The sequence below is a fragment of the Coturnix japonica genome, chromosome 7 (assembly GCF_001577835.2).
Source record: "Coturnix japonica isolate 7356 chromosome 7, Coturnix japonica 2.1, whole genome shotgun sequence".
Taxonomy (NCBI): domain Eukaryota; kingdom Metazoa; phylum Chordata; class Aves; order Galliformes; family Phasianidae; genus Coturnix; species Coturnix japonica.
This window is the reverse complement of record NC_029522.1, coordinates 11530066-11551514: the sequence shown is the minus strand read 5'-3', so window position 1 is coordinate 11551514 and position 21449 is coordinate 11530066. Positions and strand designations below refer to the sequence as shown.

Here is a 21449-nt window from a genome sequence, read left to right as displayed (position 1 = left end):
TACAACCAGTTGCTTTGGTGGATACATCTGTCCTAATGAAGCTCAAGACTTCGGTTATTCTACTAGAGCCTAGTAGAAACATGCAGACTGCTAAAGGGACTCTCATTTGTGCATTTCTACACAAATGAGTAAGTAGATTCTACTCACACCTTTCAAGCAGTAACTCCTTGTAAACATGGATACTTGGACTTAATCAATGTCTTCATAGATGTGCATTAATAAAGAACCAGAAACTGTGTTAAGAGTATTTCACAAAACTGCTCCTCTTGATCTGATGTATAGTAACAATACGGTGTTTGGACTACTCATTTATTGCAAGGCAATTAAGACACAGCTTGGCCAGAACAACTGCTCATACACAGCCTTCCCTGGATTTTGAACAACCCATAGATTCCACCGATCAAGACATTCTCTGAACCTTGAATTCCAAAGGAACAAAGGAGACTTCTTTCTATGCTTTCCTTTCCCATTTTCTAAGGGTTTAACTGAAGCAAACTGAAAGTCTTTCCACACTGCAGAAGACAACTCAAATGCAAATATAAATAGTAGCTGAAGCATATTCTGGGAAAGAAAGAGCCTGTTTTGAGGGGACTTCATTTTTGGCAACATGAAGACACAAGTCATAGTGAAATCTTTAAGAAAACAATTGATAGAAAAATAGATAAAATAGATAGAAAAGCCTTGGCTACATTGAATGTACATGCAACAGTTGTCAAAATAATTGTATTCACTGGCAGGAGACAATGTCAGAAGAGAAACATCAAGCACAGAGAAAAAAAAGGTAGCAATAAGAGTGTAGTGGAAAGGTATTCTTCCAGCTTCACTCTTGAGCATTAGATTACAGCAAAACTGTAACTGCACTACCCCAGTGTGTCTGCAGGGATTACAGGTTTCCAAGGACAGACTTATCCTGATCTTAAAAATTACTGCATGCTCACAACATAAGGATGTGAAGTCTTTAACTGGGTTTCTCCCATTCCTCATCTTCACACTTGTAAGTATCTGTTTGGCCACATGTTAGAAAGTAATTTAATAACTCAGTTTCAGTGGATGAATATTTTACATATATGAAAGAGAAAATGTAATATGTCCTACAAACAAAGAAATAGTGGAAATAACACAAGCCATCCTTTGGGAAAGACTAAATATGGTCTTCAGGGGCAAAATAACTAGCTGCACTTCAAAGAGAAAGAATAATGGAGTGATACATTTACATTTCTGGAGACCCCAAACACACACTTTAAAGAAATAAGGGAGTCAATTAGAAGAGGTGCTAGAAGCTCTGCAACACAACAATGCAATTGAATAGATTAAAAGCAAATGAAAAAGCAGACCAGTAGTTCTAATACACAAAAAATATTAACATGGGAATATAGAAAGCAGGTTGTTGCTATTACAGCTGTAGAAGCAGCAATCATCAGGAGCAATACTATAAAGCCTCTGCTGAAAATGGAAGGAGACAGTACACAACAAACTGTTGAGGGTTAAAACAGCTTTTACAAAGATTATAAAGAACTGACAAATTAAAAGTAGCAAACAGATTTTCCTCTCAAAGGAGAATTTTATGAGTCTTTCTAGGTCAGTAGTCATCAAGACAATACTACTTCATGTTCATTGGAATTGCAGCAACTTGGACTTCTGTCAGGTCAGTACAATTATGTCATGCAGGATGAAAATCAAAAGGCATATTCATGGGATTAACTTCAGCCTGGAAAGGTTCTTTTCTCTAGTCATTCTCAGCAGTCAAAGAACAGAGGATGCAAGAAGGCTGTTCTGGAAGGAGTACAATAGGCCATGACAAGTCCAGATCTCAAATGAACATGCTGCAGATGCAGTCCTCACTGCTCACATTTTTTTCTCTGATCTAAGACTACTTATAATTAAAACATATGGCTCCTCAGGAGGGTGACTGATTGGACTTTTAGTTACTTCTGCTCTCCTGATGACAAAGATTATCTGAGACAACTGGTTTCTCTGTTCATGTAAATAAGCCCTCCAACTCTCATGACCTTTCACAAAGTTAGATACAGTGAGTTATCTGCATTTCTCATTTTGAAGAGGAACCCAACAGAGAACTGGAAATTTTGCTGCAGTACTTCCAAGCGTTCCAAAATAGAGGAACCTTACGGAAAAACAGTTTTCAGATTTGCATACATCTTTTATGCTTTGAAAGTCTTTGGAAAACTAGTTAAATTCTGAAGAGAATACAAAGGAGACAAGTATGTAAACAAATACGCGGTTTTGAAATGGGAGATTTTGTTCAGTCTGCCTCGTGTATGAAGTATACATCTTCACTACAAAACTGCACAGGTGAAGCAATCATTTTCACATTTAAATTTTGAGAATCATAGTAACTTATGCAGGAATTCTCCATCCTAGCTGTAAGAGAATAGCAAGTACAGTATTATATCAGGATGTTTTTACCACCAGTCATTCAGAAAGCAGTTATCTGGGAAACTTGTCAGGAGGAAAAAAGCAAAGCCACAGAAATATGTTAATACCTACTACCAACTATGCTAGTTTTATCAAAGCCTATTTTGTAAATACTTATCCCTAGAAACAAAATTACGTATTTGATTTTAGTCTAGATACCTTAAATGTTTGGCTTGCTGTTCAAAAAATTAAGCCTCAGCTCCTTTGAGATCTCCATAGGTTATATCATAAACAAACATTCAGCTGTCTAAACATATGGATTAGAAGATAAAAAACAAATTACTATTTAATTGCTACAGCAAATATCTGAAATTTGAGAGGCTATTCTTTCTTGCAAGTGTCACTAATTCATAGCCAATCAAAGCAACTGTTACTTAAAGTAATTTGAGGTGATTAGTAAATGTCAACAGATTTTCAATATAAGTCATAAAAGGTGAGACTTGACCATAAACCCCAACTAATCAGCTTGACAGTACCAGTATTTCTACAAACCTAAATACTGAAAAAGATACAGCAGCAGAAAAATCTCGTCTCCTTTGCAAAAGACCATTGAAAAATATTCTGCAGTGTTGATTTATTCTGAAGTTCTTGTGAGGAACAAATTACAAAGAGAATACACTAAAATAATAGAAGAATTGGAAAGTGAAGATAATCAAAAAGAAAAACAACCAACCTTGAAGTCATTTAAATTAAGTAAGCAGAACAGGTTTGCTAAGGCTACAAGAAAATTCTTGTCCTCAATTTCTGCCCTTGTTTGAGGTTTCAGAAATAAAGTCACAAAGTTTCTGCCAAACAGCAATTTTACAGTCATTTTATCCAAAATAAATATTTATCAATTTGAACGAATCATTTCAAAAAACTCAGCAACGTATAAAATCCCAGTTAGCTAAAAATATCAGTAAAACAGCACTCACTGTGCAAATGTTTTATCTATAAGGTCCACATTGTTGATCTTCACAATGCATTCATTTTCATGGAAAAGCCCATCACGTCTCGATCGACTGTTTTCTTCAATACCACGAATAAAAAGACCCAGCATCCTAAATGGAGGGGGAAAAAACAAACAAACAAATACATATCCTTATTCTGATGGTATTATCTTATAGCAATCAAATATACATATTAATCTTCACCTGAGATACGACTTGAGATAGAGAAAACTGTAATGAACTGCTAAACCTGAAGAAAAGATTTTCCATTCTTGCTTTGATTAACAGGGACTCTAAGGCACACCAATAAAAGCTGATGGACATTAATGCTATCCTACATGCTAGAAATGCAAAAAGCATTAAATCCTGTAAGCCATACTTGGATATATGGAAGAAAACACTGCAATTTCTACATCTAGATAAAAAGTTATTTGTACCTCATGCAACACAAATCTCTGTCACCAAGATTAAATAGCTCAAAAAAAAAAAAAAAGCTCAAACAGTTTAAAATGTGTTGTTCTAACTGGACTAATGCAAACTAAACTGGCAGTAGGGTAAAAGGAAAAAAAGTTTCTGTGTTTGGAAAGCCTCCAGAACTTTCCAGTTCCCAAAGTAAAACTACTTATGTATTTTACAGATCAATACCTATGTTTGTTTTTTTGTTCATTTGTTGTTTTTTTTTTACTAAGTTCCTCACAAATTGGAAACTGAAGAGTACCACAGATGTGTAAAGAAGCATAGCTGGAACAAGACTGTGGCAGGGCTATCTTCCAGCAGGGATGAGCTATTCTTGATCTACCTGGAGCATCTCTATTGTAAACACAATTCAGTGTAGATGTATCAAATGATACCAGAATGATGTCCCAGTAACCCAGCAGCTGCATGTTCACCAAGATCTTTCATCAACCAGTTTTATCCACTAGGTATTACCCTACCATATCAGATGGTCTGTAGAGGGCATTTTGTACTGGTAATATTCCATGAAGTATTGATGTGCAATTTCCAACTTTGCCAGCGCTCACAAAACAGAAGTCTTGTATTTTTTTCTCAGATTCATGACTGTCTTATATTCAGTTTCATTCAAAAGATTCACAGCGAGCTATTTGAAATGACATAATATTCATTGTGCATCTGATGTTAGATCTAGGAAGATTTTTAAATTGATATTTATGACTGAAGAAACATACTTTAAATGTAAACTTGGTTCCAACTGAACAGAATGTTTTGAAACATCTCACAGAAATGAAAGACCAAACACATCAAGGTTCTTTTGTAGCCTGTGTTATACTCTTCAACAAAGGATTCAAAGGGCAAATGGTGGGGAAGGGCCATAGCCCTACCAATGACAAACATCCAACCAGCTGCAATCAAAAAACTAAATGCCAACAAATAACTTAACACAACTGTGTTAAGATAGAAACCAAAAGAAGCAGGGAAATTAAGACATTACAAATTACAAAAGACATTACAAATTACAAAAGACATTACAAATTAAGTCAGTTGCTATGATCTTCACTAATCCTATCGTGCCTTGATGCTGCATCTGTGTAACACTACAGACTTTCCCACTTGTCTGAAACCTACTGTGTGCACTATGAAAGAGTGGCTTGAGTTACATATGCTAAAAGCAACTTAAAATCGTTACTCCATTACCTATTTCATACAGTCTCAATTAGAGTATTGTTTTAATGCACTATTAAATTTTAATTTCCTTTTTAAACAATATTTAAGTGCAGAAGAAAGGAGAAAAATATTTCCACTGGTCTACTAATTCCTATATAAGAGTTCATAAATTAATACGATGTTTTAACTACACATAGAAAAACTTTGCTCTGCAGCATACTAAGTCTAAAGTCAGCATTACCTTATTAGTAGTTAACTGTTTACAACTGAAATACCAGACCAAGTTAGTCATGGTTGACATGTCCCATAAATTGCACCTCGTCATTAACAGAAATAAAAGATGCTCTTCTGTACTTTCTCATCTTTCATGAGTTAAAATTTGTACACTAGTCTCATGCCTGATTAAATAAAAGGGGTAAGTGATTCCAGTAACCCAGCACTCTCACAAAGTTGTCAGTATGGTTCTGCCAAGGGTCGTTACAATTTCAAGACAACTGTCTAAACAAGTAGGTCATCTGTCTAAAGAAAAGAAAAACAACTCTTGTTCTGAGAGATCCCCAAAAACATCTGTAAATAAAGACAAAATAACTCAATTTTTCATCATCCAAAACACCAAGAATTCAGTATAGTTCACTGTAGTGCACTTGAAATAGTTACTGATTTTAACAGCAAGTAATTTTATCACATTTTATACCTAAGAATCTTGAAATAGAATGTATATAATACAACATTCAAGGTATGTCTAAACCAAAGAACTACTGTTTGCATTTCATAATGGGTTACAAATACCAGCGCCTTGCTCAAGACCTCAAAGCCAGGCATGCAGCTCTGACCTCCAGTCCCCATGGCAAAGCAACAGTGACAACATTTTTCCATCAGCAGGTGGTCGTTTACTTTCCCCTTTGCAAAACAAATATTTTGAATGAATTTGGACTCACTGACAACCTGGGATAGTGCTGAGAAAGCATTTACAGGCACAAACTTTTACAAGACAATTTAATCCTTCACATTCTCTATCCTACATGAAAGTTGACAACTAAAGAAACATTTAAGGATTAGAAATTTTTTACTTTAGTAATAATTGGCTTTGTGTTACAAGCAAGTCACATTACTATAAAATGGTGTCATTTATGGCCCTGGCAATTTCCCATCTCCTGTTCAGGACTGCCAGTGTCAAATTAACTCCATGGCTAAGCCTCTCTTTCATCTCAGAATTAGTTTGGTTTATTTATTTATTTATGACATTCCAGTTACATAGCTTGGAAAACAGTTATAATAAAAATACTGACACAGTCTTAAGTACAGAACATCAGTATAAGCATGCTGCTATAATAGGCTTTTGTAATCTCAAGAGAATATGTTAAATCATTTATAATTAAAATAATTGTATTGTGACAAAGAAAAGTTCACAGTTATAGCATGCATGCTATAAATGCTATACAACCAAAACTGAAAGGTGATTTAAAAAAAAAAAAAAAAAAAGCAGGAAATTTTATTTATTTCTGGATTTTCTTGTCTGGTAAGTCATTAAGGAAGGGCCTATGCACAGAACTCCTCTTGAATCAAAATTCTTAAATAAAATAGAAAAGAAAATAAGTAATAGAAAATAAAGCCAATTTTGACGTGTTAAATTTTTTTTTCTACAGCCTAACTTATAATCCTTAGAGGAAAACCAGAGGCAACTGAAAGCAAAAATACGAACAAGTGATGTGGAACTATATCACATGTAATGGACTAGTAAGCATTTCAGTAACGGGAGACTGGGTCAATAGACTCAACCATCAATTTTTATTTTTAGCCATTTGTTCTTCTTTGTGGTTATACAGTAGGTAGTTATACTGTACATTATACAGTATATACAGGTCATACAGTAGGTAGTTTAAGAGAACTGCAACTGAAAGTCTTGTCATTAGTACATTTCTTGAGCAACACAGACAGTATCTTACCTTCCACTCAAAGATGAAAAAAAGGGCACAACGTGTATTCCCAAGGGTCCACCTTCCCCAGAAATCTCCACCGTTTTGGTCATTTCACTAAAAAAAAAAAAGCACAAAGAAACACATCTCATCTGCTACTTCACAGAATGTTCTATCTTAAAAAGCATATTCTGCTCTAAATCAAATGATTTGATCAAATAGGTGAAAGTATAGAAACAATATTAGGCTCAGAACTTACTAGTTCCGAGAAAATCAGATGACATTCAAAACAGCTAACAGTTTCTTTAGTTTAGGAACTGGTACTCTGATAGGAAATGATATCAATATTAGAAGTCTTCTTAAGTGAATCCCTAATAAATTAACTAGAATTTGTAAGAACAAGATTTGAAGTCTGAATAATCTTCATTCCATTTAAAACTAGAGGTTTTTCTACACGTATAGAGAAAAGCAACTTTTTAAACTTATGTTTCTTTTGAACCTCTTCAGTCGATTTCTCCACGTGGACACATAAACAGGAAAATCACTCTTTAAAGACATCAAACAGATAAGCTAGTTAATTGAATTATGTAGTATTTTGCTTTCTGCCCTCCACTGCATACAGTGGTGCTGACATACCAAGAAAAAAAACCCCTCAAACTGTAATCAGAAATGCAACTCAGCTCATCTTTTTTTCAGGAAGTTTCCTACTTCAAGCACCATTATCAATAACCTCTGTATTATCTCTGACAATATAATTTATTTTTTTTTTTTAGCTGTTCATGGCTCAGTGCTGTTTCTTTTCCTATTAAGTATTATATCCTGCTGGCATTGCAGTGACCTTAGTTCTATTCTGGGTGATCATGATTTGAAAAGCAAGGTACTTGAATTGGCTAGAACATCAAAAAAAGATCAGAAAGGGGCAAGTCCTACATTCCAGTATGGAATTCCTACCTTCTGTGTTAGTCTACTTTTTCTGAAACACTACCCTCCCCCTGAATCATACTGAACTCCACCAACATACAGAATTAGGGGAGAGCTACCGGGTATTTTCCTTCACATTAGGAATACTCTTATCCTTTCTCGCTATAAAAAGCTCTGTTTACTCCTGCATGCAAATTCTATAGTTTTCACTGTTCTGTAAACACAAACCAACTGTCCACTTCACACACTGTGCTGAGTTCAAGTCAGTCCAATGCAAGCACAGTCTGCTGCTGAGGGAAAGGCTTCCAACATTTCTGCAAACATGACAGATCTACAGAGCATACATTTGTCAGTGGAGAAAGATCACTGAGTCCTTCCTCCTCCCAACCCCACGTCAATGTTTTCCTGGGGGGGAGAACACTTCCAACGGAGATCAGCTTACAGATACTCCTGACCCACAGCCTTTGGATTCAAGGCAGGAATGGGCAGAAATGCACAATTACAAGGGTGCTCTGTCCTACCACATTGAAATTGACCACCTAGCCAAACCAGGTGAGATTCTACATAAAAACATCCAGTACAAGGTATATCTCTCAAGAAGGACAATAACTGCAAGCAGTCTTACCCAAATTCTGCCACTGCTTTCTCATAACACAATATTTTTATTTTAAAAGCCTTTTTCCAGTTTTATGGTGTCTAATCACAAGCAACTTGCCCTTGGTACCATAATTCTTTTCTTGCATGGCTAAATGCAGAATGAGAAAATAAGCTTATACAGTTTTGAGGGTATTTTTGCAATTTTGTCTCCCAAGGAGGCCGACTGGAATGAATTTGTACTCCATAAAAATGAAATGTACACATCCTGAACAACAATCCACCACTGATCCCAAGATAAGAGGCTTTCACATTACTGTAACACAGGCATTATCACCACACATTGCTACCTGCTGATTTTTTCTTTCCCGTACTCCCTCCTCTGCTTGAAAGAAGCATGGAATTACTGACAAAATCTTCCAATGAGGTTCTTTTTTGGTTTGGTTTCTAGTTTTTATTTTCTAGTTCAGAAAAGCTAGAGTCTACTCAGGATGCTTCCCAAAACCACACACATAGGAAGTTAACTATTCTTCCTGTTTAGCCTTCTACTTCCACCAATTCTCTTAACAGACAAATATATATATACAATTAAAATGCTACCTGTATTATCTTTCAGATTTGTACAGAATCACAACATACAAGCAACAAGTCCACCAGCCCCAGAAAATCATCAACAGTAGTGAAAGTGTTTTCATTTGTACTGGGAAGGCTTTAAATAAATTATGTCTGTCCCCAGATAACCCTATGTTGTCAAGGACTCCCAGGAAACCATCTTCCCAAACAGTGGTAAAATAGAGCAGGAATTTTCTGAGGGTGATTATGACAGACAGGTTAGCTGTCATCGCACATCAGTGCGCTTACATTTAAAAGTCAGCTCAAAGCCAAAGACAACAAACAAGTTTATTTTTACATCTAACAAAATCTATTCAGCATGAAGAATGGGTTTCCTTTTGAAAACAAGTAGCCTGCAGGTAGATTGTGTATGACTTTTAAAAACAGCGACACATCCTAGAAGTTATGCACTAAAGTGCTAAATACCCAGAACAAGAGCACACTACTTGCAAATATAAAAGGTGTTTTGTGTTTTTAAAGGAAAAAAAAAAACCAAAAAAAAAAACCCTATGACTCCAAAACAATTTTCATTCCCAAGGGTAATTCCTATTTACACATGAAAACTTTACAACACATGAACAGAACTTTGAGGACATACTGTTTTTATATTACACCTGCAAAAGCCTGGCTGTTAAAAATAATAGTAACAATAATAAAGCAGGATAGCTGGCATTGGGCTTTCTTGGTTAAAAACTTCAAAGATTATAGACTTGGAAAAATCAAACCTTATCCTCTCCTGCTGATCATCCTCCAGCTGGTTTAACCTTCCCATGAGAACACCTTAATTACAGCAGCATACTGACCATTGTTACTTAGTTTAAACTACACTAGCAAGAGAATAGGGCAATAAAAGGAGATGTTAGTTGAATGCAGAGTAGGATGAGCTTTAAGCCTAAGGGTACCAATTCCTAAACTCTGCAAGCATGAAGGATCCCAAGGTGATGGATCTCTGAGTTCAAGAGTCATGTTAAAAAACTGAAAGCAAGTGGTGGGATAGAACACAGAATGGCATTCTGATTTTGGTTAGCAGCTGGAATATTGATAACTCAGGGTAATTTACAGATTTATTGCAACACTCAATGCATTAAAAAGCCAAACCGATCTCCAAAAAGGAAAAGGTAACTTCCAAAAGTTAATAACGTTCTTGTAATCTGCGTCTATTTCAAATCTCCCCTATCCATCCCATATGCATTCTATAACAAATGTAAATGCAACTCTGACCTAACAGAAGTCAGAGCCCAATTGCTGTTTCAAGGATGAGGTCAGCAGCACCAGCTCACAGGTCAGTGAGGCACACAGTATGGCAACTTCTGCACATTCCCAGGGAACAGAGATTCTGCTCCATAAAATACTGCAGCTTCTGCAAATGCATGCTGGTGTGCTGACCCTGCCTCTGGTCTCAGCAAGGAGACTGCCTCTATCTCCATCTCAGCAGTACTTCTGGCTGAGTCCAAGGCCACAGCCAGCACTGCACTATTGATTTTAAGCCCAAGGAAGCGACTATTGTTTACTATGTAAACTCACCAGTGCTTGATGTTTATTGATTTCTGTCAGATTCTTTACAGACTATCACATTTGGGAGGAAGATCTGCCATGCATGTTATTAAAAATGCTGATAAGCACAATTTGAGAAGATAGAGGATGTATATGCATGTGCGTGGGTGCAGGGAGCACGCAAAACAGTCCATTTTAAACATGGAAAGCAAAATGTAATTGGGGTGATGCATATTCAGTGGCCAATCAGTCTGATCTTCACATTGGTAGTTGACCTTGCTCAGTATTACAGCTCTCCCTGAACACCCCACCAGGTGATGTCAATTTGTCGTATACAATGGGGAAAGCTTTGTAAGCTGGAGGCTTCTCTACAACTATCAATAATAGTGAAGAGTTGAATTCTCATCCAGTGAAAGTGTAGGTTGCTTAAAAGGGACTTCACAGTTTTAAAAATTTTGAACTAGGATTTTGTTTGCTTTTGACCTTCCTAAATTACCAACACTGGGAGGATCCTCGTAAAGATTTCCCTTGGAGAATGCAGTATGTACAACCATTACCAACAGATTAACTGTTTTGCAACACGTAGAATGGAGCACCCTTGGAAAAAGCTATTTTCAAAACAGGGCAGAAACTTGTCATCACTAGGTGCATGTCTAAGTAGTTTTCATCCAATGACATATTTCTTCTGCCATTTTTAACCCTATTCAAACATCTGCATTGAACTACTAACTCAGGCTCATAATGACCAAAACAGGCTTCAAATTTAGCAACAAGCTCCTTCATATGCTTTTAAGAAAAGTTAGTTAGCAAGCTTCTGTATTCAAAAAACAATTATTCTTAGTACAGGATGGCAATGTGTTCCCTGCAAAGAGGGGAGGCTTAGCTGATACTCCTATCATTGCTTTGTGACATTTTTATTCATCAGAGCCAAGTAAGAGGCAAGAAAAACATCACTCAGATGCAGAGAGCTCACAGATGCAGTTACTGAGCTGCCCTTTTCTGCTCATCCTCCAATATGCATCTACGAGCCCCACTGGGTTCTGCCATTCCAGGGGAGGGGAGCACCTAGGAAAGTGGCCACTTGCATGTGGCAGGGAACATAGCCTGTGGATGATAGCAAGTTAGTAGATGTGATTTTAAAGACAAATCACACAGATTTAGCCTGATAAGGAGGGTGATGACTCTCTTCATGTACTACTTTTACACATTAACAGACAGTTGCTGGTGGATGTACCCATCCTTTTAGACAAGCCAGCCCAACTAAGCCATCTGAATGCACATTCTCCTCCAACTTGCTACTCCTTTTCCATCTTCCTCTCCATAAACCAGATGCTAGAAGTTTTGATGAAGATTATTTGGAATCAAAGAAGAAACTGGAGCTGGAGATGCAAGTTTGAAATCACTAAATAATAGATGAAAAACTGAGCAATATCCAAGAAGTGGTGGAAAGCACCCTGCAAGGAAAGCTGAATGTAAAGGGTTAAGCACACTCCATGAAGTTGCCCACTTGTCTCTAAGAGAAGCACTTTTTAGTTGCGTCATTGTACTCAGAAATAAATACATTAGCAAAAAGTTAAAATATTTACTATGAAGTAACATTGTAATCTTCCAGTTTCAAGTTTGAAGTGGCAACCGATCATCATTTTGTATCCAAAATGTGTTAATTCTCACAAGATCAGCTGTCTAAAAATTTAGAGACAAACCAGACAGCCTGCAGGCGCCAGGTTTTTCTCTTTTTTTTTTTTTAAGTTGTTGCACTTCTGTGTTGTTAGACTACTGCAAGACACAGAGAGTTGTTTAAAAAAAAAAAAAAAAAAAAAAAAAGGAAAATATAGAGAAGGAAGAAACATTTCTGTTACACTTTAATTCTGCACCTACAGAACTTAAATCAAGGAACTAAGCCTCACCTCCGCTGAAAAGCGGCAAGACAGTAAAATAGAACTTAACGAAAACAAGTAATGAATTATCAATGCATACACTACTCTCAGAGTTTCAGTTAATCCACTGCTACTAAGCTAAACATTCAGTTCCAAGCAGATTAATGTTTCCTCTTCCTTAACACAGTCCTTTTTATTAAGAGAAGCAAGGTTGCAGAAACAGTATTTCTATGTACAGTGTGCTACAAGACTGAATTATGGGCTGCAACACATTTCTCTGTGATGTCTGTAGAACACTGAGACCCTACTGTTACTTTAAATATTTTTCAGCCCTTGTTCTGAGCATGATGAGAAACAAGGAAAGATAGCTTGTTTTATAAACTGACTGTATTAGCTTAGCTACTCTTATTATGAGCATCATCTTTACTAGCAAATACAAAATATCCACCATCAGAAATTACAACAGTGTTGTCATTACTTCTGTCTTTATGCTTTCCACTAAAAATTGCCAATGATGTGATATTTCAAGCCTCTCTTTCAGAGAAATTCAGCTCTTATAAGATGTAATTAAATTGTTCAGACTCTGGGGGGGGGGGGTACAGCCCTGAAAAAGTTCCCAGTACTTCCATAGTGAAATGTTTTATAGAGAATTCAAACAAATTTTCTTCCTGTTAGCTTCTATGTAGACTAAGTCCTCCACACTGCCACTCATTTCATTTACCCCATGTGCAACTTTCTATTTTTACCTATCTAAAGCAATTAACTAAACTTCCTTCAAATGGAACAGTTTTCCTACTTGAATGAGAATTATAAAACAGTCCAGGTCTGAAGTCTTTCACTTCAACTGACTGTGTTTCACGATCATAAAATATTAATCTTGAGGCTCCGTATTTTCCTCTGAAATACCTGTTATTAGCTACAGTTAGAGAGGGGATGCTGACCTCAGTCAGACTGGTGCTCTGACCAGAAGTCTCAGATAATTTTCTTTGGTGACTAGCTGCTGCTGCTATTTAATAGCTGCTGCTATTTAAGTGCTATAGGTCATAATGATATAGGTCATAATATAGGTCATAATGATCAAACTCTGTGACAGGAAGGAATACTTTCTGGTGAAAGCAGCAGGGACAACAGTAGTTTTTGTTTCCTCTGTAGCACAAAGCAGCCCTCAGGCTGAGATATTAGTTTCATTAACGTCATTAAATATAGCATGACTTACTTAAATAAAGGTTTGCCATATCATGACTTGGTAATCCCTGACTGCCCCTAAACTTTCAAAACATAACAAGTCAGACATCTCCACAAATTAGAAATATTTTTTTTCCCACAAAGAATGATTAAAAAATAAATAAATAGATATTAAGATGTTAGATATATTTTTGTGGAAGTAAAATTTTATTATTTTATTAATAAGAGCATTAAAAAACTTCTCTACAGAAAAAGCTGTACAGAAACAAAATCACTGCTTTAAAATTTATATTCTTCAACATTTGAAATTCCATTATTTTACAGAAATGCTCAAGTCAATAACAATATATACTGTTTAAAAATGCTCAGGTCAGCACTCCAGATGTTCCTACCTTACAGGAAGGCGGGCCCTCTGAGATGACAACAGTTCTGTAGGTCCTGCAAGGTTCATCTCCCCATCCTCAAAGGACACCTGGGAAACACCCTGTTGAGAGATTTCAAAGCACATTTTTAAACTAAACACATGCATATGAAAGAGTGGCTGTGTTTGTATTTTTGAGTCGGTACTAGAAAGAGAAATCAAACTACTATTTATTCACCTCACTGAGGGTGAGAACTGAAAGACCCATTATTTACAGAGTATAAAAACGACACTCAAAGAAACAGTCCCCTGCTTACTCCAGTGTCCCACCAAACTTTCAGTGACATGTTGGTTTAAATGTTATTGAAGGCCCATCCCACTATCTGAGGGAAGAGAGAGGAATAAGATCTTCTGACAAGGTCCAGTATAACCAGCAACTTTTTAACCTTCTCCTATCTTCATACAACCTAACAGGAGATTCAGAATCTCTCAGTCCACTACAAAAGAGACAGTGATGGAACAAGCCAGCCACCCGGCCTCAAACAGGGCAGGGTATGGAATGCTTGGGCACCCTTCTTCAAAAAGCTGCTTCATACTGTGGGAATCAAAATTTCTGCACTTAGAACAAGATAAGAATATTTTATTTCAAGGTCTCATAATATATAAGTGAAGCAATTTGTAGTTATTAGGTAGAAGTCACAGGTACAAAGACTGCAGCTCCTGTCTGTCCAGCTGTCTGAAATAGAACTACTGTTTTTTGGTGCTGGACAAATAAGACCTGAGTAATAAAGGATCCAAAGAAGAGAAGTTAAAATAATTAACAATATGCCTGTATAAACTAGCAACAACGTATGTATTAATGTTTTGTTGTACAAAAATACAAGTCGTGACATACCTAAGGATGTGCCTGAAGAGATATCGGGAAGGACTGGAATCACACACACACACACACACACACACACACGGCTCTTTGTTTAACAAGGGCGCCTGGGACAGAATGGAAGAAGCTTTGAAGGGAATCAACATATCAATACGATAAGAGACATGAGGCATCTTGGAAAGAAGAGCAGCGGGGTGGTGACTGACAAGATAGCAAGTTAACTAACAAATTTCAGAATGTAATTAACAAATGCAAACCTCGGGTAAAATTGTAACCTGTAATACCCAACCAAAGGGGAGAGGGGAGGGGAAAACATAGGGGAGAAAAGGTATAAAAACTGTAACATCATGTCCATCGGTGCGCTTCTGCCATCAGGGCGCCCGCCATTGCAATCGCGAATAAAAACTGCCTTTATCAGAAATACCGTCCTGATCAAAAATTATTGAGGATATTTCCAACAATACTTCTTGCTTTATGATGTGATAGCCAGCGAAGAGACAGGAGGACAGATTGAAAGAACTGTGGAAAACCCAAAGGTCTACAGGACAGGGAATAATTCAAGCTGAAGAGTAAAGGACATCACAAGTTACACAAAGGTTGAGCAGTTCCCAATACTGCTTCCTCACTGCCAGTCCATCCTGAATTCTTTTCAACTCTGAGCCACCTTCTTGCTCATGATAGATTCCCTGAGCCTCAGATTACTCTTTCTGTTCCTTTCTAGCATTACTATGGTAAAGGCATTTTCACATTAACTTTACAGAAGAAACTAAGGAACCATTTGGCTGGACACAAAAATACAGTGCACACAGGGACCTAACATTAATGCTAACACTCTTTAAAACTATTAACTTTCTTTTCCTGATCCTTAGATTCCTGATGTTTGCATTTTTGTCATGTTTGCATGCTGGGAAAAGGAAAGAGGTACAAATGAGATAAGACGACTGTCAGCAGGTGATATATTAGCTTTAATGTACTGTATTTCATTGCAGCCTTCATGGCAATAATGTAAACAGAGCAAAATCTGTAACAAAGACCTTTTTTTGGAGAGGTCACTTCTGCCAACTCTGCAACAGGGATATAGCTGGAAGACATAAATCTTCAGCTGTCAACACACTAAGGGAATTCAATTCCAAGCTTGATCTTAACTAGATAAAGCCAAAAGTTAATCATCATTTTTTCTGTTGCTGCAGCAGTACAGGTTTTCACTGTATATACTTGCCAAATCAGGTTGTCTCAAGGCAAAGAGTAGCACTGCTATAAACTAATTCCAAAGAACAAAATCCACTAGATAGGCAGTTTAATTTTCAATGGATGTCTTACAATGTATATTAAAGATTTCATTTTTTCTCAAAAAGATGGCTCTACCTGCAAAGATCACTTTCCAGGTTTGCCATTTTCATTCCCCCCAAGCTTTGAGGAACTTGTTTTCAGCTAAATAAGCAGCAAGAGAGCCGTAGTAGTGAGGGGGCTGCTTTGTGCTTTAGAAAAGAACCACGATGAGTCTTCTAAGCAAAGTTTTGGAATATAAACCAAGCCGGTTCCACCCAATTCCCCCTCTCCCCTTTGATCACTGAGTTTTTGGACTTATTATGAACTGGCAGCAGTTCTTTCTGCATGTTAATTGGAGCACAAGCCAACAGATTTGGCTTCCACTGCAAAGCCAATACAGCTCACCAAAAGCAACGTCTGTCACTAATGAAAAAACAATTTGAAGAAACGTGAACAGAGTCTATGTTCCCTCTTCCAATCCCCCTTCACAGTGGAACCACGTGTCAATGAGCAATTTTTGTTGTATGAAGCATATTCCACACTAACCCCATAAATCAGGAACTCAACCTCAAGCACTAAGTTAGCAACAGAAATCTGACACACAGCTTTCATGTGCTGACTTCATTTTGAAAAAAAGATAGAGCCTTGGTAGTAACAGATGTTAGAAGGAGACAACTCTCATTAACCAGAGAGCTCCCAAGGCTAACCTTTTTTAGCTAACCACAGAAAACACTGGTGCTGCAAAAGGGTCTTCATTTTGGAAGGCTGAAAATAGCCAAACCATGAGCAGATTTTTGGGAGGTGAATTAACCTGCCCCTTTTATTTTCTTCCAGACATTGGCTGCAACACAGCACTGCTCAATGCCTGACCAAGAACTTGCTTCTCACGGCTCCAAACTGTTTTGCTATTTAAAGCTTTGCTTGCAGTCTGTTCAAGTCCATGTGTGCTACATTACTTTTCTGTTTTTTGGCTTTGGGGTTACTGCTATTTTATTTATTTATTTATTTTTGCTGTAGTGAAATTACATCCATACTTGTCCTCTTTCCCCTCTTCCTTGGGTAACTGAGATTTCACAGTAGTGACAAATACAGATAGCAGAACATGATCTCATCTCACGTTTCTGTTGACTGATTCACAGTTTTTAAGCCAAAAGGGACCATTTTTGATCAACAAGTCTAATGTCATTCCTGGAATTAGATTTATTTAGTCACACAGCACAACGCTGACTGTGACACTGCTAGATAAGCAAAAGGTTCTCACACAAAGATGGCAACTACTCTCTTTTCTGCTAAAGGTAGAAGAAGCAAAAAAATGTCAGGAAGCTGAACAAGAAGTTATTGCAGATACTGGAGGTATCAAATGTCCAGTAGGGATCTTCAAGGACACATTTAAAAACATGTCAGGAAAATTCGGGGCATGTTCATTCCTGTGTCAGAAAAAATGGTTAATTAAAAATTCATTAGAGGGTAAACACTCCTACAAGAAAAGTTATCCACACCTGAGCTGGACCTCAGAGTATTTGCAGAGTTCAGAAATACCACGGAGAGTGTTCAGTGACACAGCCTCCTACTTTGATTAGAAGGTAAGTGCTCCCATATTACAGATCACGGCATGCTAAAATCAGTAAACACAGCCAAATAAATTTCAAGTCTTAAATGATTGACAAAACGTGAATCATAATAGTGATTCATTATAGAGCTCTCCAAGAGTGACATTAGAGCTCCAGTCACGCAGTAATCGCTACAAATGGACAAATTTCTTTCATATTTCAGCATTTCATTAGAGCCACAGTAAATTTAAACAGATCACTTCCTGCCCAACCAGCTGAAAGACAGCAAGCCAATGGCACACAAGTAAAAGCACTGTTAGAAGACAATGATCCACTCCAGTCTACTCTGATTACAGTGTAGTTTTCCATTATCTTTCAGTTCTCTTACAGCAGTATTTTGCATATGTAATCAAGGGTACACCACAATGCCCAGCCCAACACAGCCAAGCACTGGAAACAGACAGTAACCATAGAAGGACCACCAATCACCTCGATTCTCCCTGATAGACTCCCATTGCTATTCTCAGGACAAGCAGCAGGTTTGGAGGTAGTATAAAACTGCAGATACATTGAATGATGAAGTGAGAGGCAGAGGCTCTGCTGGAATTTCGAATAAAGGGGGATAGTTAAAGGTAGTTTGTAGATTGGAAAAGGAATGTAGAAGTTAGAATAACAAGGATTGGAGACTGTGGGTCTGGGGGAGCAGGAAGGATGCAGATAAGGAGTGAGATCTCCCTGAGACATCTGGCAAGGAGGAGAAGTTTTAATATCAGAAGAGGAGTTGCATCTCCCTGATAAGACGGGCGATAACAAGAGTGGGGTCTGCATGCTAAAGAACTATTGAATATGTATCTGAATTCCAGGAAATCATTGACTATGTATTAGTTTTACCTATATCTGTGTCACGATTTTACAAGTCAGGGTGCAAGTTTGGTGGAGCTATCCCCCTTGCATCCGGTGTTGCACAATGCTGAAATAAACATACCTGCTTCATAACCAGTCTCTGGATTATAGAGTTTGATTCCGCAAGTCAGCATCACTTTTAAAAACAGTATGTAGCAAAAAATAAAACAAAAAACCACCCAAACAAAGAAAGCATCCCACACACCCTCTTCTATTTCTTACTAAATAATAACCAACATGAGACAAACCTCAGAAGTAGGTGGGAAGTTCAGAGACAGAGTAACTCTGTGTAAACAACCAGAGAACATCCTGAGTGAGGGGTATTCTTGCAGCATAAAGCAGTCATCAAACACTAACCATATGCTTAAAGGAAATAAATAAGATCTATTAATAAGAAATGTACATGGTCACCACTCAAAGTGTGGCACATCCCTAAGGAAAACATTTTAATGTGCAACTTTATTTTAATGGCCAAGATAAAAGTGAGGCTGCTGTGGGACAGAGGCCAGCTGACAGCTGCCCACCCCCAACACAAAGGGAGGGCAGGCAGACCTGGTGGGTCAGGGCGCACAGCCCGCACCTCCCTCCAGGAGGTCCAGCAGGAGGTCAGCCCCACAAACCACCGGCTGCAAGGAAAGTGGGGGGGTGACAGGGATGCTTGCTTACAAATGCAGGAAATGTCTCATACATTGCTCCCACAACACACATCATATTGTATTTAAAAACTGAACACTTTTAGCAGCACTTTCAGGATCACGTGAACATTTCTGACAGGCAGAACAAGTTTACAAAGCCACCGCACTATTTTTAGCTTAAGAAAAAAGAAAAAGAAAAAAAAAAACCAAAAAACAGCATTTTTGTAAATATTCCCAAACTTACTAGGAGGTGCTACAGTATAAAGGTATAGCCTTTTATTACAGAAACAAACGTGACAGCCAACATTGCACACCAGAGATGATCCCCAAGACCATCTAGCTCAAGCAATGTGCATAAATGGTCATCTTCATTCCATTAGGACACAATCAAGCACTGGTTATATCCTTAGGTGAACCCAGGTCCTATGGCTGGGTTTGATGTTTGGTGATGTGACACAGGGCTGCTCTGAGCTCCAGCAGTGCTGGGGTGCCAGCCAGGCATCCCTGAGCTTTGCTGTGCCTGCAGGAAGGACACCAGGCTTTCTCAAATTAACACAGATCTCTGTTCTTAGGACACCTTTGTGAAGCAGAAAATTTTCTAACTGGAGAAAAACATTTGAATCAAAGGCTCTCTGCAGGTTGAACATTGAGCACTGTAAAATACCACCTTACATGCAGGGCACACAGAAACCAAGGTCACTCAAATTTTAGAGATGAAAAAAAATTTGGTGACAATATCTGCATTTCATCTGCTTTGTTAACTTCTCATTACCAAGCTATTTATCTGTCCACACAGCTTTACACAGCAATTAAAACAGCTTTCTGAAATACAGCTGTAAACAGGATGGTTCAGTATTTCAAAAGTTAGTAAAATATGCCGCAAGAATTTCCAGATTAATTTTAACGCAACATCTTTATTTTATTGCTTCTAAGCATAACAAAATAATTAACAGATCCTTTTAAAACCAACCAGTGACAGAAAACAAAGTTAGCTGCTCAGTGTGCCCTTAAGGGACATGGCAGAGCTCCTCCCAGAAAGAAATTCTGATCAACAGGTATGCAAACTATCATACTTGAACAACTGTATTTCTTACCACAACCTATCTACCTATATTAAAAAGTTTCTAACCAGCTAACACCTCTACACTCTAACTGTCACTGATATATTAAGCACTAAAACCAATACAAAGCAGGCTGATAAAAAGCCACTTAAAGTTGAAGGAGAAAGCACTCTCCCTCCACAGTACATGGAAAGTATTTTTAAACAGCTTACAATAGTTACTTTGCATTTACTGATTAAGCCACATCATCATCTTGACTATTCAAAATGAAGTTCATTTGAAATGGATAATTGATGCAATTGCGCTGTATTTACAAATGCAATTAATCATTTGCTAAAGATGATTTTTAGGCAGGCAACAAATACGAAAATAAGAATCATACAACTTCTTTCAGCGTTGTCAACTGAAAAGCATTCTACTCAACTGTTGAAAGGTATTTTTCAAAATAAGAATAGCTGTACATCTTCAGATATTTTTAACACAATATGCAAGTGTATTCATGCTTAATTAGCACAACGCAAAGACAAGCCGTAACGCAGTTTGGCTTTCAGCAATTACATGACAGTTTGAGGAACCATAACAGTGACATTTTCCCCTCTCAACTACCACTGGATGCCTTGATCATTGCAGTGAGCTGATCTTGGCACTTAAAAAGAGTTTTTAAGCCAAGGGCATAAATAGACATGCACTTGGGAATCAGTCAGGAGTGGATTTAAATTTATTTCCCCAAATTGCTTGCTACCAACTGTCAGCTGAGGGTTATCCTCGTGGCTGAGTTATGCTGGTGGACTGCACACTTAACAGTGTTCTTCAGTGCTAACTCTAACTGGCTGAAGCCAACTCACTTTTGCTGGCAGGTCCCCCTACTTCGTGTGACCTCAGACTGGAGCAGACTAGTAACAACTGTACCATACACACAGGTCAAGTGATATACTTGGTATTGTCATGAAAAGTGGAAGAAGAACAACAAGAACATGCGGACATTTCAAAATGATTGCTTATGCCTCAGAGCAACAGATAACACTGCTGTTGAAACAGTGTGAGGACAAATTGGTAATAGTAAGCAGGCCTCCCTCACACATAGAAACTGAGGGAATTGAACCTTTTAATGCTAAGAACAGGAAGCAATGTCCTCTACCCTCCTAGTACATCTCTGGTCTAAATTTAGTCAGTACTTTGAAGTCACTGTCTTGTATCTCAGCAAAA

General features: G+C 37.6%; 1 protein-coding gene across 1 annotated transcript in view; it reads right to left on the bottom strand.

The window, feature by feature from the left end:
* Nucleotides 1–21449, bottom strand: part of PARD3B (par-3 family cell polarity regulator beta) — a 366162-nt gene that overhangs the window by 203704 nt on the left and 141009 nt on the right. The window contains 3 exon segments of the mRNA XM_015868265.1: nucleotides 3348–3473; nucleotides 6932–7018; nucleotides 13977–14068. Coding sequence (XP_015723751.1) covers nucleotides 3348–3473; nucleotides 6932–7018; nucleotides 13977–14068 — 305 coding nt within the window.